The sequence below is a fragment of the Myxocyprinus asiaticus genome, chromosome 6 (genome assembly GCF_019703515.2).
Source record: "Myxocyprinus asiaticus isolate MX2 ecotype Aquarium Trade chromosome 6, UBuf_Myxa_2, whole genome shotgun sequence".
Lineage (NCBI taxonomy): Eukaryota > Metazoa > Chordata > Actinopteri > Cypriniformes > Catostomidae > Myxocyprinus > Myxocyprinus asiaticus.
Window position 1 is genome coordinate 51,049,019 of NC_059349.1, and position 18,800 is coordinate 51,067,818.

Genomic DNA, 18,800 nt, shown 5'->3' on the forward strand with positions numbered 1-18,800 from the left:
ATAGTGAATTTAAAATCGAAATGTAATGTCTTATGTTAAAATTAACGTTTTCTAAATAAATGAAGCCCCCTTAAATTCTTCGGCCAGTTCATGAATCATTTATTTTAATTTATATGGTCTATTTGAAGGAATTAAAAGAACAATTTCATGTCTATCCTTGTAATTTTCATCTGGTCGAGGTTGGGTTTAAAAAGTAATTAGTAAGAAGTAATGCAATTACTTTTCAGACAGAGTAATTAGTACAGTGATGTAATTAGTAGTTATTACTTTTTTTTTCTTTTTTTTTTAGAGCAACTTACAGACACTCAACACCAAGTACTGTACATCCTTCAACGCAACTCTTGATTGCACATTTGCATCCATGTCTGTTTGCAGGCAACCAGATTGCTATGCAGCTTGTCTCTAGTGGCATTCAAATCTTATAGGTTGACTCATTAAGGACGCAAACACAGAATTGACAGCTGAAAAACAACATGTAAAGCATGTCATCTTATAAACAAACTAGTCACTAATGGAGTGTAGGATCATTTCTCCCACACCATCAGCCACATAAGCATGCCTCTGACATACACTAACATGTATGTGCACATGTAAACATATAAATACATAGCAGAGAGCATGCTGAGATTTGTGTGGCGTTGCATGCAAGGCCCTGTCCACGATGCTAACGCATTAGCATGATGGCTAACGCTGATAGCCCGCAAACATATTTGATTAGATAAAACAAATACACTAACCACAAAAAAATAAAGCAAACACCACAAATCCACAAACGGATAACACGTTGGCAGCGTGTTCGGTACACCTCAAGTCACCGTTTAAACCACGGTTAGACCTGTCGACTGGGTGGCTGTGTGTGCGTGTGCGTGTGCGTGTGTGTGTGTGTGTGTATATGAGTGAGTTTAACTGCGGCGGGACTCGTACCGAGCAGTAGCAGCTTCAACTCCCGCCTCGCGTCGCGCTTGTCCCGGCGCAGCTGCTTATCGATCTCGGCGTTGATTCGTTTCGACTCCTTGGCCTCTTCGCTCAGGCAGCAGGCCATCATCGACTCTAAAGTCATCCCCACTGCTTCTCTGTATACAGCCCGGCCTCTTCGGGGGCTTCAAAAAACGAGAAAACACTCCAAAAATATCACTCAGTCCGGTTGTTTGTTGAAAATGGGGGGTAACAATGAAATAAATCCCCCCAATCCTCCAACTCCGAGGAAAAATATTAAGGAAATTAGAGGGAGGTGAGGAGATGATCTGAGGGGGGCAGGGGCGCTTCGCGGTCTGGTTTCAGTCCTCTCGCGGTGAGCGCGAGCCTCTACCCCGTGTGCGGACCGCAGCAAATCACGGAGGTAAGAGAGGAAGGAAAAACCGGGAAGATGAGGATGAGGAAGGGAGGGCAGCGTCGAAGAGGAAGAGGAGGAGGAGGAGGAGGTCCGGGAGCCTTATCTCGCAAATGATTGAAAAATCCAGGGCAAACTATCCTCGCGTACGTGCGACACTCCCACAACGGCACCGCGGCGGTTCACCACCAACACGGGTCCCGGTGAAAACGGGACAGAGTGCTCAGTCGCGACATCCACTTTCCCCCTCTTTCCAGCCTTGTCCACCCCTTTCAAACGGAGATCAAATGATTCCGAATCGCTTCACAAATAATTGGTGTTCATGTCAAGAACATTTCCGTTTGTTGTTCTATATCATGAAAGTCCTCAGTCACATTTCCTGAAGATAAAATCATGTAGAAAAAATTCTGGCGAAAAAAAAAAAAAGGTCCGTTACCTTTAAAAATTTGATTATGCCACTTTTTTTTTTTTTTTCACAGATGACAGCAGCGTCTCCTCCTACATCAGCAGAGCAGCGCGAGCGCACACAAGCATGATGTCAATATTTTCACGGCCGGAATGATTGACAGGGAGAAAAGGCTCGAGTGCAAGTAAGTATAGCTGCAGACCGGAGACCTCCAAGTGGGAGGGGCTCCCATCAGAGTGGGTGTGGCTTATACCGCAAGTAGGCGGGCGCTTCAAAGTGGCAAGGGTTTATGCTGCAAGTGGGCGGAAATCCCTACGAAAACCGATTAAAACTTAGTGATTTGTGTTTTTCTAATGCAATTCAGATTGAACACTTAAGTCGCATCTTTTGCCATTCGTGCACACCTTGATGGTATTTCATTAAAACAATTAGGTTGTAATATAATTTTTATGTCACACATCTGAAAACACTTAAACGTATACCTGGAGAATTGGCTAATATTAAATATGAATAATTAGTATCAAGATGGAAAGGGACATATCAAAATGAGATATAACTGAAGTCACTGAGGTGAATGTGTAAATTACATTAAAGCCAACGATTTACTGAGATGTGTTTTACATTTTTTTTTTTTTTAATCTAAGGTCACAGTTTTGTCCCATGCATTAAAAAAGTTATAAAGTGGATAGTTTACCCTAAAACGTATGCATTCTATCATCAATTGCTCACCCTCATGTTGCTCCAAACTAATATGACATTCTCTTCTTGGGAACACAAAATGAGATGTTAAGATTTGTAGTCTCAGTCAAAATTCACCTATAATGCATGCTGACAGATTTAGATCCTGCCTAACATATGACAAAAAATGAAGGCAAGTCATAAGTTTGAAATCTGAGGGTAAATTACATTTTTAATTTTTAGCGAGCAATTTCAAGTAAAATGAAATCTTTACATCATTCAAGTCTTCCATTACCCATCTATTCACAACAATATTATAACAACACAGTAGAATATTTCATAAATGTATTACAAAGAATATTTAAAAGGGAAGACACCATAGTTGCCAAATCTTTTCTACAGGTACAAAACATGTACAAGTAGTTAATAGACACTGAAACAATTTAAAAATGTAAACAGTCCAGATCATTAAGGTGGCACTGTAATCCTGTAATGCCACAATTTCTGTAAAAGGTAGAGTATAATCACCACTTTACAGAAAACTTACCAGGGGTGCAGCTTTTGTACTCTTTGTGGCACTCCAAACAAGTGGAGATGGAGTACATTTTCCAGAATTGTTTTTTGTATTCGTCAGATTTATTTTTCCAACATGCAACACCTGGATGAGGAAAAACATAATAATAACTAGACAAAGTTTGTAGACTAACTTTGAGGTTGGTTGAAATGGCCTGGCCTGAAAGTAGCAAAAGAAAAAGAAAAGAAAAAAAAGATAGACAAACAGATAGATAACAATAGAGATAGAGAGAGATCAATTTTGAGGAAGTCAGTGACAATATAGACTCAGGTGACCATCTGCTAGCCACTGAAAGAGGCCTTGACAGACAGAGATATCTGCCACTCAGAGGAGAGACCATGTTCCCCATGCACACAGACAGCAGTAGAAAATGAGGAACATTTCCAACTACATTGTGACCACTTTAAAAATGTATGATTTGTCTTCTTCCAAAAATTTGAGAACATGTCATTACCAAATCAACTAAATAGTCACACTTTAGGAGAAAACTAAAACTAAAAAAGTCTTTTAACAGCTGCTAGATATGTAGCAGCCTGCCACAGGCCCAGAGACCACAGCCTCTGGACTAACATAAACCACCGATAACACAGCTACGATATCAAATGTGCATGCATGTATATGCTCAACACAGTGACATTGGTGTTGTTGTTTTCTCTGTATATTTACAGATTTAACTGAATAATTTTCTTTTAATGGCCATTGCTTGATTGACAGAGAGAGAGAGAGAGTGAGAGTGATAGAAAGAGATGGATAGAGTGATAGAAAGAGATGGATATAGATAAAGCAAGATATTGAGAGAGACAGACAGACATACTCTCTAGCCATAAGAAGTGTATCTTTGAATCTGATGCAAACCAATGACAGTGGCATGTAGGCTGCATCTCCTCCTTCGAGAATGACATGGAGCAATATGTATCTTAGCAATGCACCTGATAACTGATAACATTGCAACACAGTAAGTACAGGCATGTTAACAGAAAAACATTGAAAATAACATTATTGCACCACCTGGGATGAAGCATGATGGTGGGTCATCTTCTGTTAACAGCTGATTCTTGCTAAAACAGAAGGCACAACCAGTGATCGGTCTGCTGAAATGAAATACGAAAGTATTAATATTGAAAACTGGCTGCCCAATATTATACATGAAAAAATTATAGACATAAAGTTTCATTACTTTCAGATCCATTAAGCTCTGCTTCACTTTTGCCAGATGGTTGAGGTAGGATCGCAGGGCAGTGTTCTTCAGTAAGTGGATTAGAAAGGGGGGAAAAAGGTAAAATTATCTATTAATGTTTAACTGTGGTGTTAATTTGACAAATAGAACTGCAAAATATAGAAAAAGCTGACAATACCGGTTATGTCAGCTCTTTTTCTCTTTCTCCCATCTCCTAAAGAATTTGACTGTCATGCCAAAAAAGCAACAAAAATAAAAAAAAAAGGAAAAAAGTAAAAAGCAACCATTAAAATATAAAGATGGCAGGATAAAAGATTATATAGTTTACACAGCAGTATAGAAGAGATTTTTCTGGCACTCCAGTCTGATAGGGCAAGAAGTGTTCCAAGAGGGCTGATGTTTTATTTATTTATTTATTTATTTATTTATTTTTAATGACAGCTTTGGGACGTTTCACAGTTTGTCACTCCAAGGCTACAGATTATTTATTTACTAAAAAAGGTAATGTTTCTGACTACATTTGACTACATTTTCTCTCATTCTTGCTGAACAGTGTTACTTAATAAAGACTATTAATCACTTCAAACGTCGTGCAATACTCGCTAGCAAAATTTACTTGAAATACATTTTTGAGCGCAAATAAAAAAATAAAAAAAATGTAGCTTTCCCCATTTAACTCCGTCAGGACGCTGCCGAACCCCACAGCGGATTTACATAAAATGGAATGAACCAATCAAAGGCCTTTGGATGTTTGTACAGCCCACTTGTTGCAAAAGCCCGCCCACTTGTAGCGAAAGCCCGCCCATTTGGCGCAAAAGCCCGCCCACATGGAGCTGACCTCCGATTATGACAGACTCCTCGCGCGGGCGAAAAGAGGCGGGAACTGTGCTGTGCTCTGGAGGCGGATAACAGAAACTGTCAAGTTTGGTTGACGGTAAAAGTCAGTCAAGCATTCAGAAAGTGCTCACTGCCGGGGTGTGTCGCTTTAATCGGAGGGAATAGTGTGGACTGGTGCTGTTTTTACATTCACGGAAATTTCCCGTCATAGAACAGTGTCATTAACACAAAAATATAATAGCTTCGCCTAGATACATTAATAGATTTTACCTATATTGAAACTGTGGAGAATAATAAAAAAAACGAAAAACGTTGTGTCAGATTTATTTGTCAATAAAAAAGAGAAAAGGATACCATGGCACCATTTATTATGATGGTTTCAAAGCTATTTCAAATGATAATTTATAATGTACATGAATGTCAGATTACATTGATCAAATGGAATGTTTGTAATTTCTTTTATAATTTAAATTTTGCCGACACCAAGTGGACATTTTTATGTATTATATGTTGAAAACTTAAAGGAAAACTGTGAAGTTAGGCTCAGTCGGCAGCATTTGTAGCATAATGTTGATTACTCGTCCCTCGTTTATTAAAAAAAAGAAAAGAAGAATAAAATAAAATAAAAAAAGAAGAAGCAAAAATGTTGGTCATAGTCTGGCACTTACAAAATAAGTGAATGGGGCCAGTCCACTGTTTCAAAAGTAGAATTTACAAGACGTATTAGCATGATTCATATTAGCATGATTTTAGTGGGATAAATTCTCGATTCTGCACGATTTTACTGTGATAAAATCACTTACAGGTTTACCGGCATTGCAACACCATGTTCTAGATATCTATATACATAGATATCTACAGACACGTTTAGTTAACTATTTCATCACAGTAAAATACTGTTAACATGTTACATCTTGTGGTTGTACTTTTGAAACGATGTGTATTTTAATGTTTAAACTGGCCCTATTCACTTCCACTGTAAGTGTCTTACAGTAACCACAATTTCTGAAATATTTTGTTGTTGTAATCAATATTATGCCACCAGTGTTGGGCAGATTACTTATTAATTGTAATCAGGTACTGATTACAAATTACATGAAAAAAATGTAATAAGTAACGTAATATCATAGATTACATTTTTGGGGTAATCTAATCTGATTACTTTTGGATTACTTTCAACCTAATTCTATTTTATTTGATGTTACATGTATTTGAGTAGGATAATCATTTTAACAAAGTACAAAGAGGAAGAAAATGTATTCCGTTCTTTGTACTGTTGTATACCCTGCGGGCAGGACACTTAGAGATGGCATCCACTAGATCCTTTGAAGCAATTAAGTTCAATGTTTGAGCTGCACGCCATTGGTGAGGTAGTAAGAAATAATACATAAAAAAAACAAAAAACATATCTACTTAATTGTTAATAAAACAACAGAAACATTACATGAACAAACAGTAATGAACCTGAAATCAACAGTGATGACATTTCTAGATCAAAGCTAACAGCTCAAAAGTCTGACACACTTACTTTTAATCCTTACTACTTAGCAATAGTCCATCACCTATTCCTTAGCTGAGGTGCATATCTTACTGTTGTAACATAAAAGGAGCATATGATCAAAATGTTCATTTGTGAGACTATTGCGCTTCAGGGTAAGAATATGATGATATTGATATAAAAATGTTAATAAATTATTAACAATTTACTGCTGTTGCCTTGTTAATATGTAATCATGTAATAATAAAAAAAGTAACTGTAGCCGATTAAGAGTATTTTAAAATGTAATTTAATCCAGCTACAAGTACTTGATTTTTGTAATTTGATTACGTAGTCCAGTTTATATGTAATCCCTTACTACCCAGCACTGTATGCCACAAATGCTGTTGACTGAGCTGAACTTGTATTGAATTAAAGGTATAATTCACCCATCATTTACTCAACCTCATGCCATCCCAGATGTGTATGACTTTCTTTCTTCTGCAGAACACAAAAAAAGATTTTTAGAAGAATATCTCTGCTCTGTAGGCCCATACAATGCAAGTGAATGGTGACCAAAATTTTGAAGCTCCAAAAATAACATAAAGGCAACATAAAAGTAATCCATATGACTCCAGTGGTTTAATTCATGTCTTCTGAAGCGATCCAATTGGTTTTGGGTGAGAACAGACCAAAATATAACTCCTTTTTCACAATAAATCTTGACATCATGATTTCAAGCTCAATTACACTTCCTAGTGCCATCTAGCCCTCTGCATATGTGTCAAACACTAGGAAGTGCAATCGAGATTGAAATCATGATAGTGCCTAGAGACTGCAATGGCAAGATGCAGAGGGAGTTACAAAAATAAGTTTAATTTTGGTCTGTTTTCACCCAAGATCGATGATTCCTTTAAGGTCTTGTTCAAGAGTGGATACATCCAGAACATCCACAGTGCTGTAATTTAAATCAACTAATATTTAAATATTTCATTGAAATACATTTTGATAAAAGATTTCAAAGACCTTTTTTTTTTTTTTTAACTTGGAATAATTGTGCAGTGATTACTATGAATGTGCAATAAGAAAGTAAAGAGGGTCAGTATATATTATATATTGAATTCAACCTTGAAGTATAGTTCACCCCAAAATTAAAATTCTCTTATCATTTATGTACTCACCCTTATGCCGTCCCAGATGTGTATGACTTTCTTTATTCTGCTAAACACAAACAAAGATTTTTAGAAGAATATCTCAACTCCGTAGGTCCATACATTGTAAGTGAATGGGTAAAAGGTCCAAAAAGCCTATAAAGGCAGCAAAAATGTAATCCATACAACTTCAGTGGTTACATTCATGTCTTCATCAGTGATATGATAGATGTGGGTGAGAAAGAGAACCATATTTATGTCCTTTTTTACCATAAATTCTCCTCCCTGCCCAGTAAGTGGCGATATACACGAAGAATGTGAATTGCCAAAAACAAAAGAAGAATGTGAAAGTGGAGATTGACTGTAAAAAAAGGACTTAAATATTGATCTGTTTTTCAACCACAGTTATCATATCACTTCTGAAGACATGGATTTAACCACTGGAGTCGTATGGATTACTTTTATGGTGCCTTTATGTGTTTTTTGGACTTTCAAAATTTTGATACCCAATAACTTGCATTGAAAGGACCTACAGAGCTGAGAAATTCTTCTAAAAACCTGTGTTTGTGTTCAGCAGAAGAAAGAAAGTCATACACATCTGGGATTGCATGAGTGTGAGTAAATAATGAGAGTATTTTCATTTTTGGGTGAACTATCCCTTTAATGTTTTTCTCTTAATGTTGGATTAGAGCAGTTTCCAGATCAGTGAAAATAGCACACTGTCCCTGTTTTTTTTATCAGTCTTATTTCTGACATTCTCAAAAGAATGATTGTAAAAGCCCATGTAGTTCCTGCTATAAAAAAAGAGCTAAACCAATCTAAATTGGTTGGCTGGTTTGAGTTGGTTTAAGCTGGTCTAGCTGGTCTCCCAACCTGGCTAAGCTGATGTTCAGATGGTTTAGCTGAAAGGGCATCTGGTCTCCATGCTGAAGAGTGCCTGGTCCAGACAGCATCATAGCCAAGTGGTAAAATGTTGATTTTAACAACAGCCTCAAAAGAATCAATCATTCCCCAAGTATATTTCAACCAAATCATGACTTTTACTGATTAGTTTTTGTCTCAATGTGGGCAATAAATATGTATTGAAGGGTATACCGCTGGTACAATATGATACCATTAACCTGGGTTTCTGACAGCAGAGGGCACCAAATGTTTGTCATAGTGTTTTAGTTCTCTTCTTGTGCACATGTTGTTTCTTCATACAAAAGAGGGCACTGCTTGACTACAAATGCTCTTTGTGGTCTCCGCTATACAACCGTGTACAAATCTAAACCTTTGCTTTTAATGAAGACATCTGGACAAAAATTTAATTTCTTGCGCATGCACATCACTAGATATTTCTCATTGTCCAAGGCTAAACTTTATTTTCAATGCAATCAGAACTGAAAATTGCTTCATATACCAGCTTTCATGCAGTATAATAAAAGTGCATGGTGACAATGGCTGTCAAGCTCTAAATAGGACTAATTTTGTGTTTCATTGGCTCTGCACAGTGAAAGTCGAATCTAATGAAATCTTGAAGTTGCATTTTCTGTTTTCTTCTCCTTTCAGTCTATATGCAATATGGGCATCTCCACAGCTGTGAACATGCAAAGAAAAGCTGTGAAAAACAGGCACGACAAGAGAAGAGGTTTCACTGTTGCAGTCACTGGCAGCTCATTAGCAAACACATGGCCAAACTGTCCCCATGCAGCACTGTTCTGTGATGGCAAGACCTCAGAGGCATTTTTCTGCCTTCGGTAAAAAGTGTTGGCCTCGTCCTAATTCCTTTGATGGTAGCACTGCAGTTCACTTAATGAGACTTGGAAATTTAACACTCCCCATTAACTAAATTTTTAATAGGCGAAAGATCTCTCTTTGCAACAATCTTTGAGGAATTATTCAATTAAAGGGATAGTTCAGATGAAACAAAAAATCATTTACTCACCCTCATTTTGTTGTAATACAAGTATGGAACAAAATGAGGTGAGCAATGAAGATAGAATTTTCATTGTTGGCCAATCTGTCATTAACTAATTCTTTAGTGATTGCTGCCCATTTATTACAGTACAATCAATAAATATTCTCTACTATATATAAAGACAGAAAATGGAGTGGCCTTACAGAATAGAAAGCAGTATTGATTTTTGTTTTGATGTTTGATAGTGAAGGTCTCGCCCTGGATTTTTGTGCTTTAAACTGGATCTGAGCTGGGAGCGGGCGAGATCACTTTATACTCGCCAGAGCTCTGCCAAGCCTCTGTTTCCAATAGCAACCATATATGTGCAGCGATTAGAGAGTTCCACGGGGAAAGCAGAAGTTTCGGCATCTGATTTCGCAGTGGGAAGTTTGCAATCTTACCACCAGACCAGAAGTGGAATGTGCCAAATGTGAGGGCGGTGTACCTCTCCGTTCACACATGACAAAACTTGAATACTTAAAAAGGGGATTTGCACACACAAACACACACACACGCACACACACACACACAAAATGAAAATTCTGTCATCATCTACTCATGTTGCTCCCACATGTTGCTATATTTCCCTGGAGCACAAAAGGAGTTGTCCAGGTAGCTCTTTCCATATGACTATGGCAGTTCTGAAATAGACAAAAAGTACCATATAAGTAGTCCATAAAATGACCGTTCAAAGTGACCACGGCTGTCAAGCTCATCAAAAAGCACCATAAAAGTGTTCCATACGACTTGTGTGTTATATTCCAAGTCTTATGAATCCATTTGATAGTTTTGTGTGAGGAACAGACAAAAAATTAAGATATTCAGTGATATTATTTTCCAAATGGAGTTTCACATTTAGTTATGAAAGGGGTTTTCAAACTAAGCTCTGAGGATCACCAGGGGCCGCAAGATGGTGCCAGAGGCAATTAAGACAAAATAAATAAAAATTAATAATTTACAGGAATTTATAAAGACTAGAATAAATTTGAAATATTTTTTTTTTATAAAGCTGCCTTTATATTTCTAGAAACATGTCCCTCTCAAGAGTATCATAATATCTGGGGGTCCTCGGCATTAAAAAGTTAGAAAACCACTGGGCTATGACACACACAAGAACATGTTGTAAGGCATCAATGACATCAAATCTGGCTTGTAATGTCAGTGCGCATTTTTAAAAATCTGAATAAGAAGACAGCTATCGTATAGCTTCAGAAGACATAAAAGATGAAATACACCACCTAGTCCATAAAACATTAAATAAAGCGTCTGGTTCGTGTATGATTTTAGGGAGACTTTTTGTTCTTTTTGGAGCTTGACAAATGTAGTCATATGAACTGTCGTTGTATGCAAAAGAGCTGCGTAAAGCCTCTTCAAAATGTTTCCTTTTATGTTTCTTGGAGAAAAAAAGTGTACTGGTTTTGAACGATATGAGGTTGAGTAAAAAAATGACAGAATTTTCATTTTAAGGTGAAATGTTCCAATAGGGCTGAACTATTCCTTCCTCACAGCGATTGGCTGCTGCCATTTTTTTGCCTCTCATTTATATAAAGTTCAGCATTTACCATCTTTTTAACTCTTTCAGTGCTTGCAGCACTCTGCTGTCAAGCCCACATTCCCTTGCACAAGCCTGTCGCTCACCAATTGGAAAACATCACTCCACTCCAGTGGCCACTTATGGTAATAATTCAGGATTTGCGCTGCTGCTGGAAAGGTCACAGGATCATTTGTAAGAATGGCTGACCCAGGTAACTGAAGTATTATTAAGATGTCAATCCTCCTTTATAACCATTGTACACTTGATTAGAGCATTTAACCCCAGGTCCTCCACAGCGGCTTCCCCTACAATTAGTTTACTGTAGTGGATTTGACTCAAATATATCTGCTAAATGAAGAGTACAACTTTCACCTTAGATATCTGTGGATCTATAGAAATCTGAAAGCATTAGAGTACAGCATGGAATGTTTAAATGGCTCTATATGATTCAACACTGACAGTTATCAAAGTCTTTCTAGCAAGTCAGTCCATTGTCGGCCATCTTTGGAACGCTCTCAGGAGGCTATTTCCAGTCATGCCTGTGCAGGTCCTATCTACTTGAATGGAAAAATACCTAAATCTCAAAAATGTTTGCGATCAAATAAAATTTTTCAAATCAGCAGTAAAATCTGACAATACTGGAATCATTAATTGTGATTCTTCCTCATATTACGCTAAAAAAACGCAGTTTTCCCAGCTTGAATAGGTAATGCGCATGCGCATTCTAAAGTTGATTGACAGGTGATGTCTGTATCTAAAAGGTGATTGGCTCTTTTAACTGTAAGGCGGGACTTCCTTTCTACATCCATTGACCATTGGGCGCGAGCTACTTGGTTGAGCGTTCCAATTTCTCCCATTCATTTTAACAGAAGTGGCCTGTCTCTGCTAAATCATTTCTGCTGTTATGCAATCAAAAAAAGAATAAGAATGATGCTATGGTGTTGTGGGTGGTTGCCTGGGCAATACTATGTGGTTGCTAAGGTGTTCTGGGTGATTTTAGGTGGTTGCTTACTGGAACAAATACAAAGAGTATACTCCCCCAAAGTCTCAATGTATGTCATGTTATGTCAAATTATGTGACTGTGGTGACATTTTTGCAAAATGATATTACGTGGTTCCTTAGACGGATCGTGGCAGTTCCAAGGTGAAATGTCCACTTTGTGGTGCTAAAAGTGAGCTAAATTTTCTCCCAAACAGATGAAGATTTTAAGGTTAATATACTATCGAGTTTTAAATCAACAAATTCTACCTACCTACTCTAAACCTAAAACCTAAACCTAACCGATAGTGTCATAAAAGGCAAATGTGACTTGAAAAACAGATGACTCGTTTTTTACGACTCGTACCACAGTCCTTTGCATCTCAAGTGCTATGCTCAATCAGTTGAGCTACTGCGCAATTTGATCGCACTTGAACAAGCTTGTAAATGTAGTTGGTTATGTAATGCAAACATTAAAAGATAATCATGCACTATAGTAAAAGTGTTTAGATGTCATAAGATTGTGTGAGGAACAGGGCGAAGAGTAGGCAAAGTAGGCTGCCATTTTACCTGTGATTTGTGTGAAAGTGAATAAAAGTCACTGTTTTTTATCGCCTCTAGTGTTCATTTCATCAGGAAACGTCCTGGTTACTTTCGTAACCTCTGTTCCCTGATGGGGGGAATGAGATGTAGTTGTGTCGATGTAGTGACTCTTGGGAGCCCCAAACCTCTGTTTTTTCAAAAAAGGCCAATGAGAATTGGCGAGTGGAATTTGCATGCCACTCCCCCGGACATACGGGTATAAAAGGAGCTGGTATGCAACCACTCATTCAGGTTTTGTGCTGAGGAGCCAAGACCAGGTCCCGGCCATTTCAGCAGGTAGTTCAGCATTGTGGCAAGAGGGACACAATGTCTCGTTCCCTCCATTAGGGAATGGAGGTTACGAAAGTAACCAGGACATTCCCTATCTTTCACTCACTCAACATTGTTTCGATGTAGTGACACTAGGGGTCCCTATACAAAATGGCACAACTAGCTGAACTGTGTTACGTGAACTGGCAGTGTGTGACAGGCAGACTGCTGTGTGCCTCGTAGCCAGCGCACCAGGCCATCACGTAGCCTCCCCCAATGCTCTTATGGTCCATCAGGAACAAGTCGTCTGCCCAACTACAGGGACAGGCTAACCCAGCCGAGGCCTCTTTTCCCTCTCTTTTCTCCCCAAAAAGAGTGGAATTTGTTAACTGACTGAGAGCCATAAGTGTCTGCGTCGGGGGGTGTCCCTCCCAAGGGGAAGACACCGCGGAGACCACACCCCACCCAAAAGGGGGGGGGGGGTATTTTGAGTGGAATACGTCACATGGTCTTACCGAGTCTTGTCGGAAGTATGTCATGTGGAGAGGTCCCATGGTAGGTCCTACCTGAAAGGGGAGGAGTTTCTACAGATCATGGCGACCGGGGGCAGAGGGGCCTCTGCCCAAGTAAGACACAGTTTGCTGTCAGGGAAACAATTTTGCGGAAGATATCACATGATATCTTCAGGTCTGCTGCCGCGAACCAATCTTGATGCCGGACTCTCACAAGAATGCGTTTTTGAGTCAGCATCTTGAACGGGAGTCTGTGCAAAGCCCGGTCCAGTACTTGCAGGTCCAGGATTGGTCGCAACCCACCGCCTTTCTTCGGTATGATGAAGGGCTGTAGAACCCTTTCTTCATCTCGGCTGGAGGAATAGGCTCTATCGCACCCTTGCGCAGAAGGGTAGCGATCTCTGCACGCAAGGTAGTGGTGTTCTTGCTCTTCACCGAGGTGAAGCGGATGGCACTGAACCTGGGCGGGCGCCTGGCGAATTGAATCACGTAGACGAGTCCGACGGTCCGGGTCAGCCATCGCAACGGGTTGGAAAGCGCGAGCCATGTGCCCAAATTCTGGACCAAGGGAATTATCACGTCGGATGTACCGGCGTGTGGGGCCTCGCGGCGGGGCGGCACTCGAGGTGCCACGTCGAGGGGACTCGAGCCCCGTGGCCATGCTGAGTCCAAGGACATCGAAGCACTTACCTGGCTCCTGCCACCCACCATAAGATTGGCCGAGGAGGGGGGAGGAGGAATCTTGTCCCTGTAGTCCACTGGAACCAATCCTGTGTGGGCATGTTTGTGCCACAGCTGGGCACACAGGGGCAGGGGGGTCCGCTGCTGGAGTGTCATACCTGCCAAAATGGGATGGTGGACGGTGGTCATGACAACGGCTGTGCACACCAGATATGTGACCCAGGAGACGAGGGAACCATTCTTTTGTCAAGCTTTTGTGTGCCGCAGCCTTCTGGGAATGCGGTGACAAAAGATTCTCCTCCCGGCCCTCCACCGGGAGATGGAGTGGTCTGTCGACCAGCCCCAGAGAAGTGGGTCTCCTCACCCCTGGGTCACCCATTTAGGGGGTGTTTTGAAGCCTTCCTCGGGTTCTTAGTGGCCGGCCGTGAGACAGATGGCGTCTGCTTCATGTGGAGGGCTCCATCGCCCTTGGCGATGAGCAGACAGGGTGCGGGGTCTTAAGCCGCGCCAGGGCAGGACAATGTTGTAAGACCTCCATCTGCTTCTTAACCGCCGAGAACTGCTGGGCAAAGTCCTCAATGGTGTCTCTAAACAGGCCAACTTGGGAAATGGGGGCGTCAAGAAACCGTGCCTTGTCCGCCTCTCCCATCTCGACAAAGCTGAGCCAAAGGTGGCGCTTCTGGATCACCAGGGTGGACACTGCCTGCCTGAGAGACCGCGCCGTGACCTTCATCGCCTGGAGAGCAAGGTCAGTCGCCGAGCGCAGTTCCTGCATCAATCCCAGGTCAGAACTACCCTCGTGCAGTTCTTTTAGCGCCTTGGCTTGGTGTACTTGCAGGAGAGTCATGGCATGCAGGCACCGCAGGCCACAGTCATCAGGGATGACATAAACCTGCAGGCCCTGGACGGGAGCTTCGGATGGCCATGCCAGGTGGTAGGGCTCTGCGGACACAAGTGCACCGCGAGTGCCTCGAATACCCCCTGGCCACTCCACCATCGAGGGTAGTGAGAGCGGGGGAGCTGAAAGACCAGGACCGGGCAGTAAAAGGTGCCTCCCACGTAAAAGGTGCCTCCCACAATCTTGTCAGCTCCTCATGCACTTCCGGGAAGAAAGGAACAGGGGCAGGGTGTGGCCGTGGGTGGCACCCCGTGCCCAGGAACAGATCGTCGAGCTGCAAGGGTTCAGGGGAGAGTGGAGGGTTCCACTCTAGCCCGACGCTCGCGGCCGCCTGGGAAAGCATGTCCATCATTTCCACGTCGGTGTGAGACTGGGCGACCGTTCCCGTAGGAGGAAGCCCAGCCAAAGCCTCTGCGTCAGACTGGACAAGCCCGCTCTCCGATGCTGCGCTAGACAACTCATCATCTTCGCGCTGAGACGAGCCGGTGGTCTCGTGCGAGAGCCCGATCAGGGCAAGCGAGCGTGCTGGGGAATGGGAGGTCCGTGGGGGGATACCCGGCGGAGGTGGTCCCAATGATGTCCCCAAATCGTCCCCAGTGCTAACCGATGCGGCCTCAAACCCATAGGTAGAAGGACCGTTGCGGGGAAAGCAAGCCGCGACCACAACGTTGCCATGGTCATGTTCTCGCAATGAGGACATGATTCATCCACGAACGATGTCTCCACGTAGGCAGTGCCCAGACACGTAAGACAGCGATCGTGGCTGTCAGAAGTGGAGAGATATCGACAGCAACATGGAATAACACACAAATGGAAAGGCATCTTTAAAAAGACGTTCTGTGTGTGCTGCTCCTTTATAAAGAAAATATACTCTTTTTAGAATATACTCTTTTAGTTGTTTCTGCCGAAGCACCCAGGGGCGTTCTCTGCACTCCACGGGTGCAGAGGGGGAGAAGCCGCTGAAATGCACCGTAGAATCCAGCAGATGAGGTGAATGAACTTCGCGTATGAATTCAGCTTCAATGAATAGAACTGCTCGGCTCCGAAGAGAAAATCTGAATGAGTGGTTACATACCAGCTCCTTTTATAGCCGTCTGTCTGGGGGAGTGGCATGCAAATTCCACTCACCAATTCTCATTGGCCTTTTTTCAAAAAAGCAGAGGTGTTTGGGGCTTCCAAGAATGACCCCTAGTGTCACTACATCGACACAATGTCGAGTGAGTGACAGAGAGGGAACTGGCGCGATATGTACAACAATCAAGTTACGCAATGAATTTAATGCTTGGAGTTTTGTTTAAATACCTAACCCTAAGTATGAGCAATAAACAAGGACCACAAAAGCATGACTATGTGTCCTTTTCTCCATTCTTGTTGCACAAAATAGTTGCTATTATAGTTATGTAGTTATAGTAAACTGGTTTTGCTGGGCTAGCAGAGCAACTCAGTGTTTTGCTTGGTCATAACATTCATTAGGATCAAACGTTACAGCATGAAATGGGCACAAAAATACCCAAAGTGCTCAATGTCTTGTATTGTTGATATTAGGATTACTGAGACAGATCCCACACCACAACAAAGACCTAAAAATTGTTCAACATTCTTAACTTACATCACTAGCCAGTTAACTTTTCAACTCCATTGTTTTGCAGAAAAACAGTCATAAGCACTATCTTATGAAACTTAATTTCTGAAAAATCCCTGAAAACATGTCCTGCCCGTCACTTAAAAATCAACTAAAAAAAATAAGTTTGGTATTATATAAAGTTGTATCACATAATTGAAATGGGTTTTCTTAACATAAAATTACCACATAAACTCCACTAAAATACTTTAAGTAGCAGGAACCCAACAAAATTGAGTAAATCTCAATTAAATAAGACTAAGAAATAACTCAAATAGTGCTAGCTAGCAACAGTACACTGAATAAATGTTTTTTTTACTATCTTAGTCATTTTTGTTTACCTTGTTATGTAATGAATGGTGTAGTGGTGTTTTGTGTTCTTGAATGAATCTTTAAAGTGAACACATTTTTCTCCATTAACAGACACTCACTGAAGTCTCTCCCTTTCAAAGCCAATGAGATTTAGTTTTAAGCATGTGACTACTTTTGTGGCTTTTCTTGTCTTTAAAGACAAACTATTATAATTGAGGTGGTTTTGAACAAAATTTTTAAGTGAAAAAATCGCTCTCGTTAAATTCTATGCTAAGCGCATTTACATGCATGATCTTACATCGATTATGCTTAGTAAGCCAACAATGTATATGGTCATGTAAACATGGTTTTGCCCTTTACCCCAATTTTGCATTGCATGTAAACAACTTTACAACCGTTCTTACCGGTTTATCCAATGCGTGCAAGTGTTGTGCACATGACTGTTTATGTTTTGAAGTCAAAAGCAGAGAATAAGATGGTTTCAAGTCTGATGTAAACAAAATTTTCTTGCATTGTCTGATTTTCTGAAGAAGCTGATTTAGTTATCAGCTTATTGTTGTGCATGTAAACACACTCATTGAGAGGCTTGTGTTTTTAAATCTCTTTTATTAAAATGACTGAAAAATAGATACCTGATACAAGACAGAAAAGACCAGATCTGCCTATCTACATAATATAAATAAGCCAAATATAGACTCAACACTCTTGTGCCAGACCAACATTTGTGAAGGGTGTGTGGACTATGAACTGAGATTCACTTTCAATGCCTCTCTGACATATATTTGTTTTTAAATTATATTATACAGTATATACTTCAAAAATTACTGTCCAGAGTGTTTCTCTGCCTTTGGCCCAAGACAGCTAGGATAGGCTCAAGCGACCCTACATAGGACAAGCGGCTATAGAAGATGGATGGATGGATATTTAAAGTGTTAACTGATATTTATATATATTTTTAAATATGCAGCCTGCTCTGTCATTATAAATATCGCATTGTTTTACATTACAGGCTATTATGATGTCATCTTACTAAAACCTCCTGCTTTTTTAAATGTCAGTTTAGTGTTTGGTGCATAAAAACTTATGATAAAACACATATGACAAAAAATAATTGCTGGGTCTCGGAGGATAATGACCTTTAAAGCATTATGTATCAAGTATGACACACACAAAAACAAAAACACACAGATTTTATTTAATTTTTTTAGATTTTGTTTATAGGTTAAAATATCAGTTCCATTAAAATGAATATTATTTTATATGTCAGGCTTTATAGGGTTAAACATTAAGAATTGGAAATCAGAAGACAAAGGAAACTAGAGTTTTTAAAGGTGCACTCAGTAAATTGTTCCTCATTAAAAAGTTTTACTCTTAAAGACATGAATTGTAACTTTGCAATATATGTAGAAATCATGACCACTCATATTAAAATGAAGACTCCAGTCATATCAATAACCTTATAAAATCTGTTTTATTCTGCATGGAGAGGGTCCATACATGGGGGCTGCCATGTTACAATCACAAAACCAGCCGAATACTATTCACTTAATCTCAGTAACCGTCCTGTTATTTGACACTTTCACTCATTGATTAAAGTAATCATGGCTGACTGTGAATACTTAACTTCTACAATGGCATCTGAAACTGAAAACAATTGATTTTAAATGATGCTGCATCCAAGCTGCTAGGTGTCAGTGTAAGTCCAAGATGACACAAAGACAAAAGTTACTGAGTGCACCTTTATGAATCAGAAATTGGGGGGGCCTGGGTAGCTCAGCAAGTAAAGACTCTGACTACCACACCTAGAGTCACGAGTTCAAATCCAGGTCGTGCTGAGTGACT

General features: G+C 40.4%; 1 protein-coding gene across 1 annotated transcript in view; it reads right to left on the reverse strand.

Moving 5' to 3' along the window:
- Nucleotides 1-1,874, reverse strand: part of LOC127443198 (guanine nucleotide-binding protein G(q) subunit alpha-like) — a 75,864-nt gene extending 73,990 nt beyond the window's left edge. Inside the window, exon 1 of the mRNA XM_051701788.1 lies at nt 925-1,874. Within this exon, the coding sequence (XP_051557748.1) occupies nt 925-1,060 (136 nt within the window). The 5' untranslated portion in view covers nt 1,061-1,874. The remainder of the gene's footprint in view (nt 1-924) is intronic.
- Between the last annotated feature and the right edge of the window lie 16,926 nt (nt 1,875-18,800).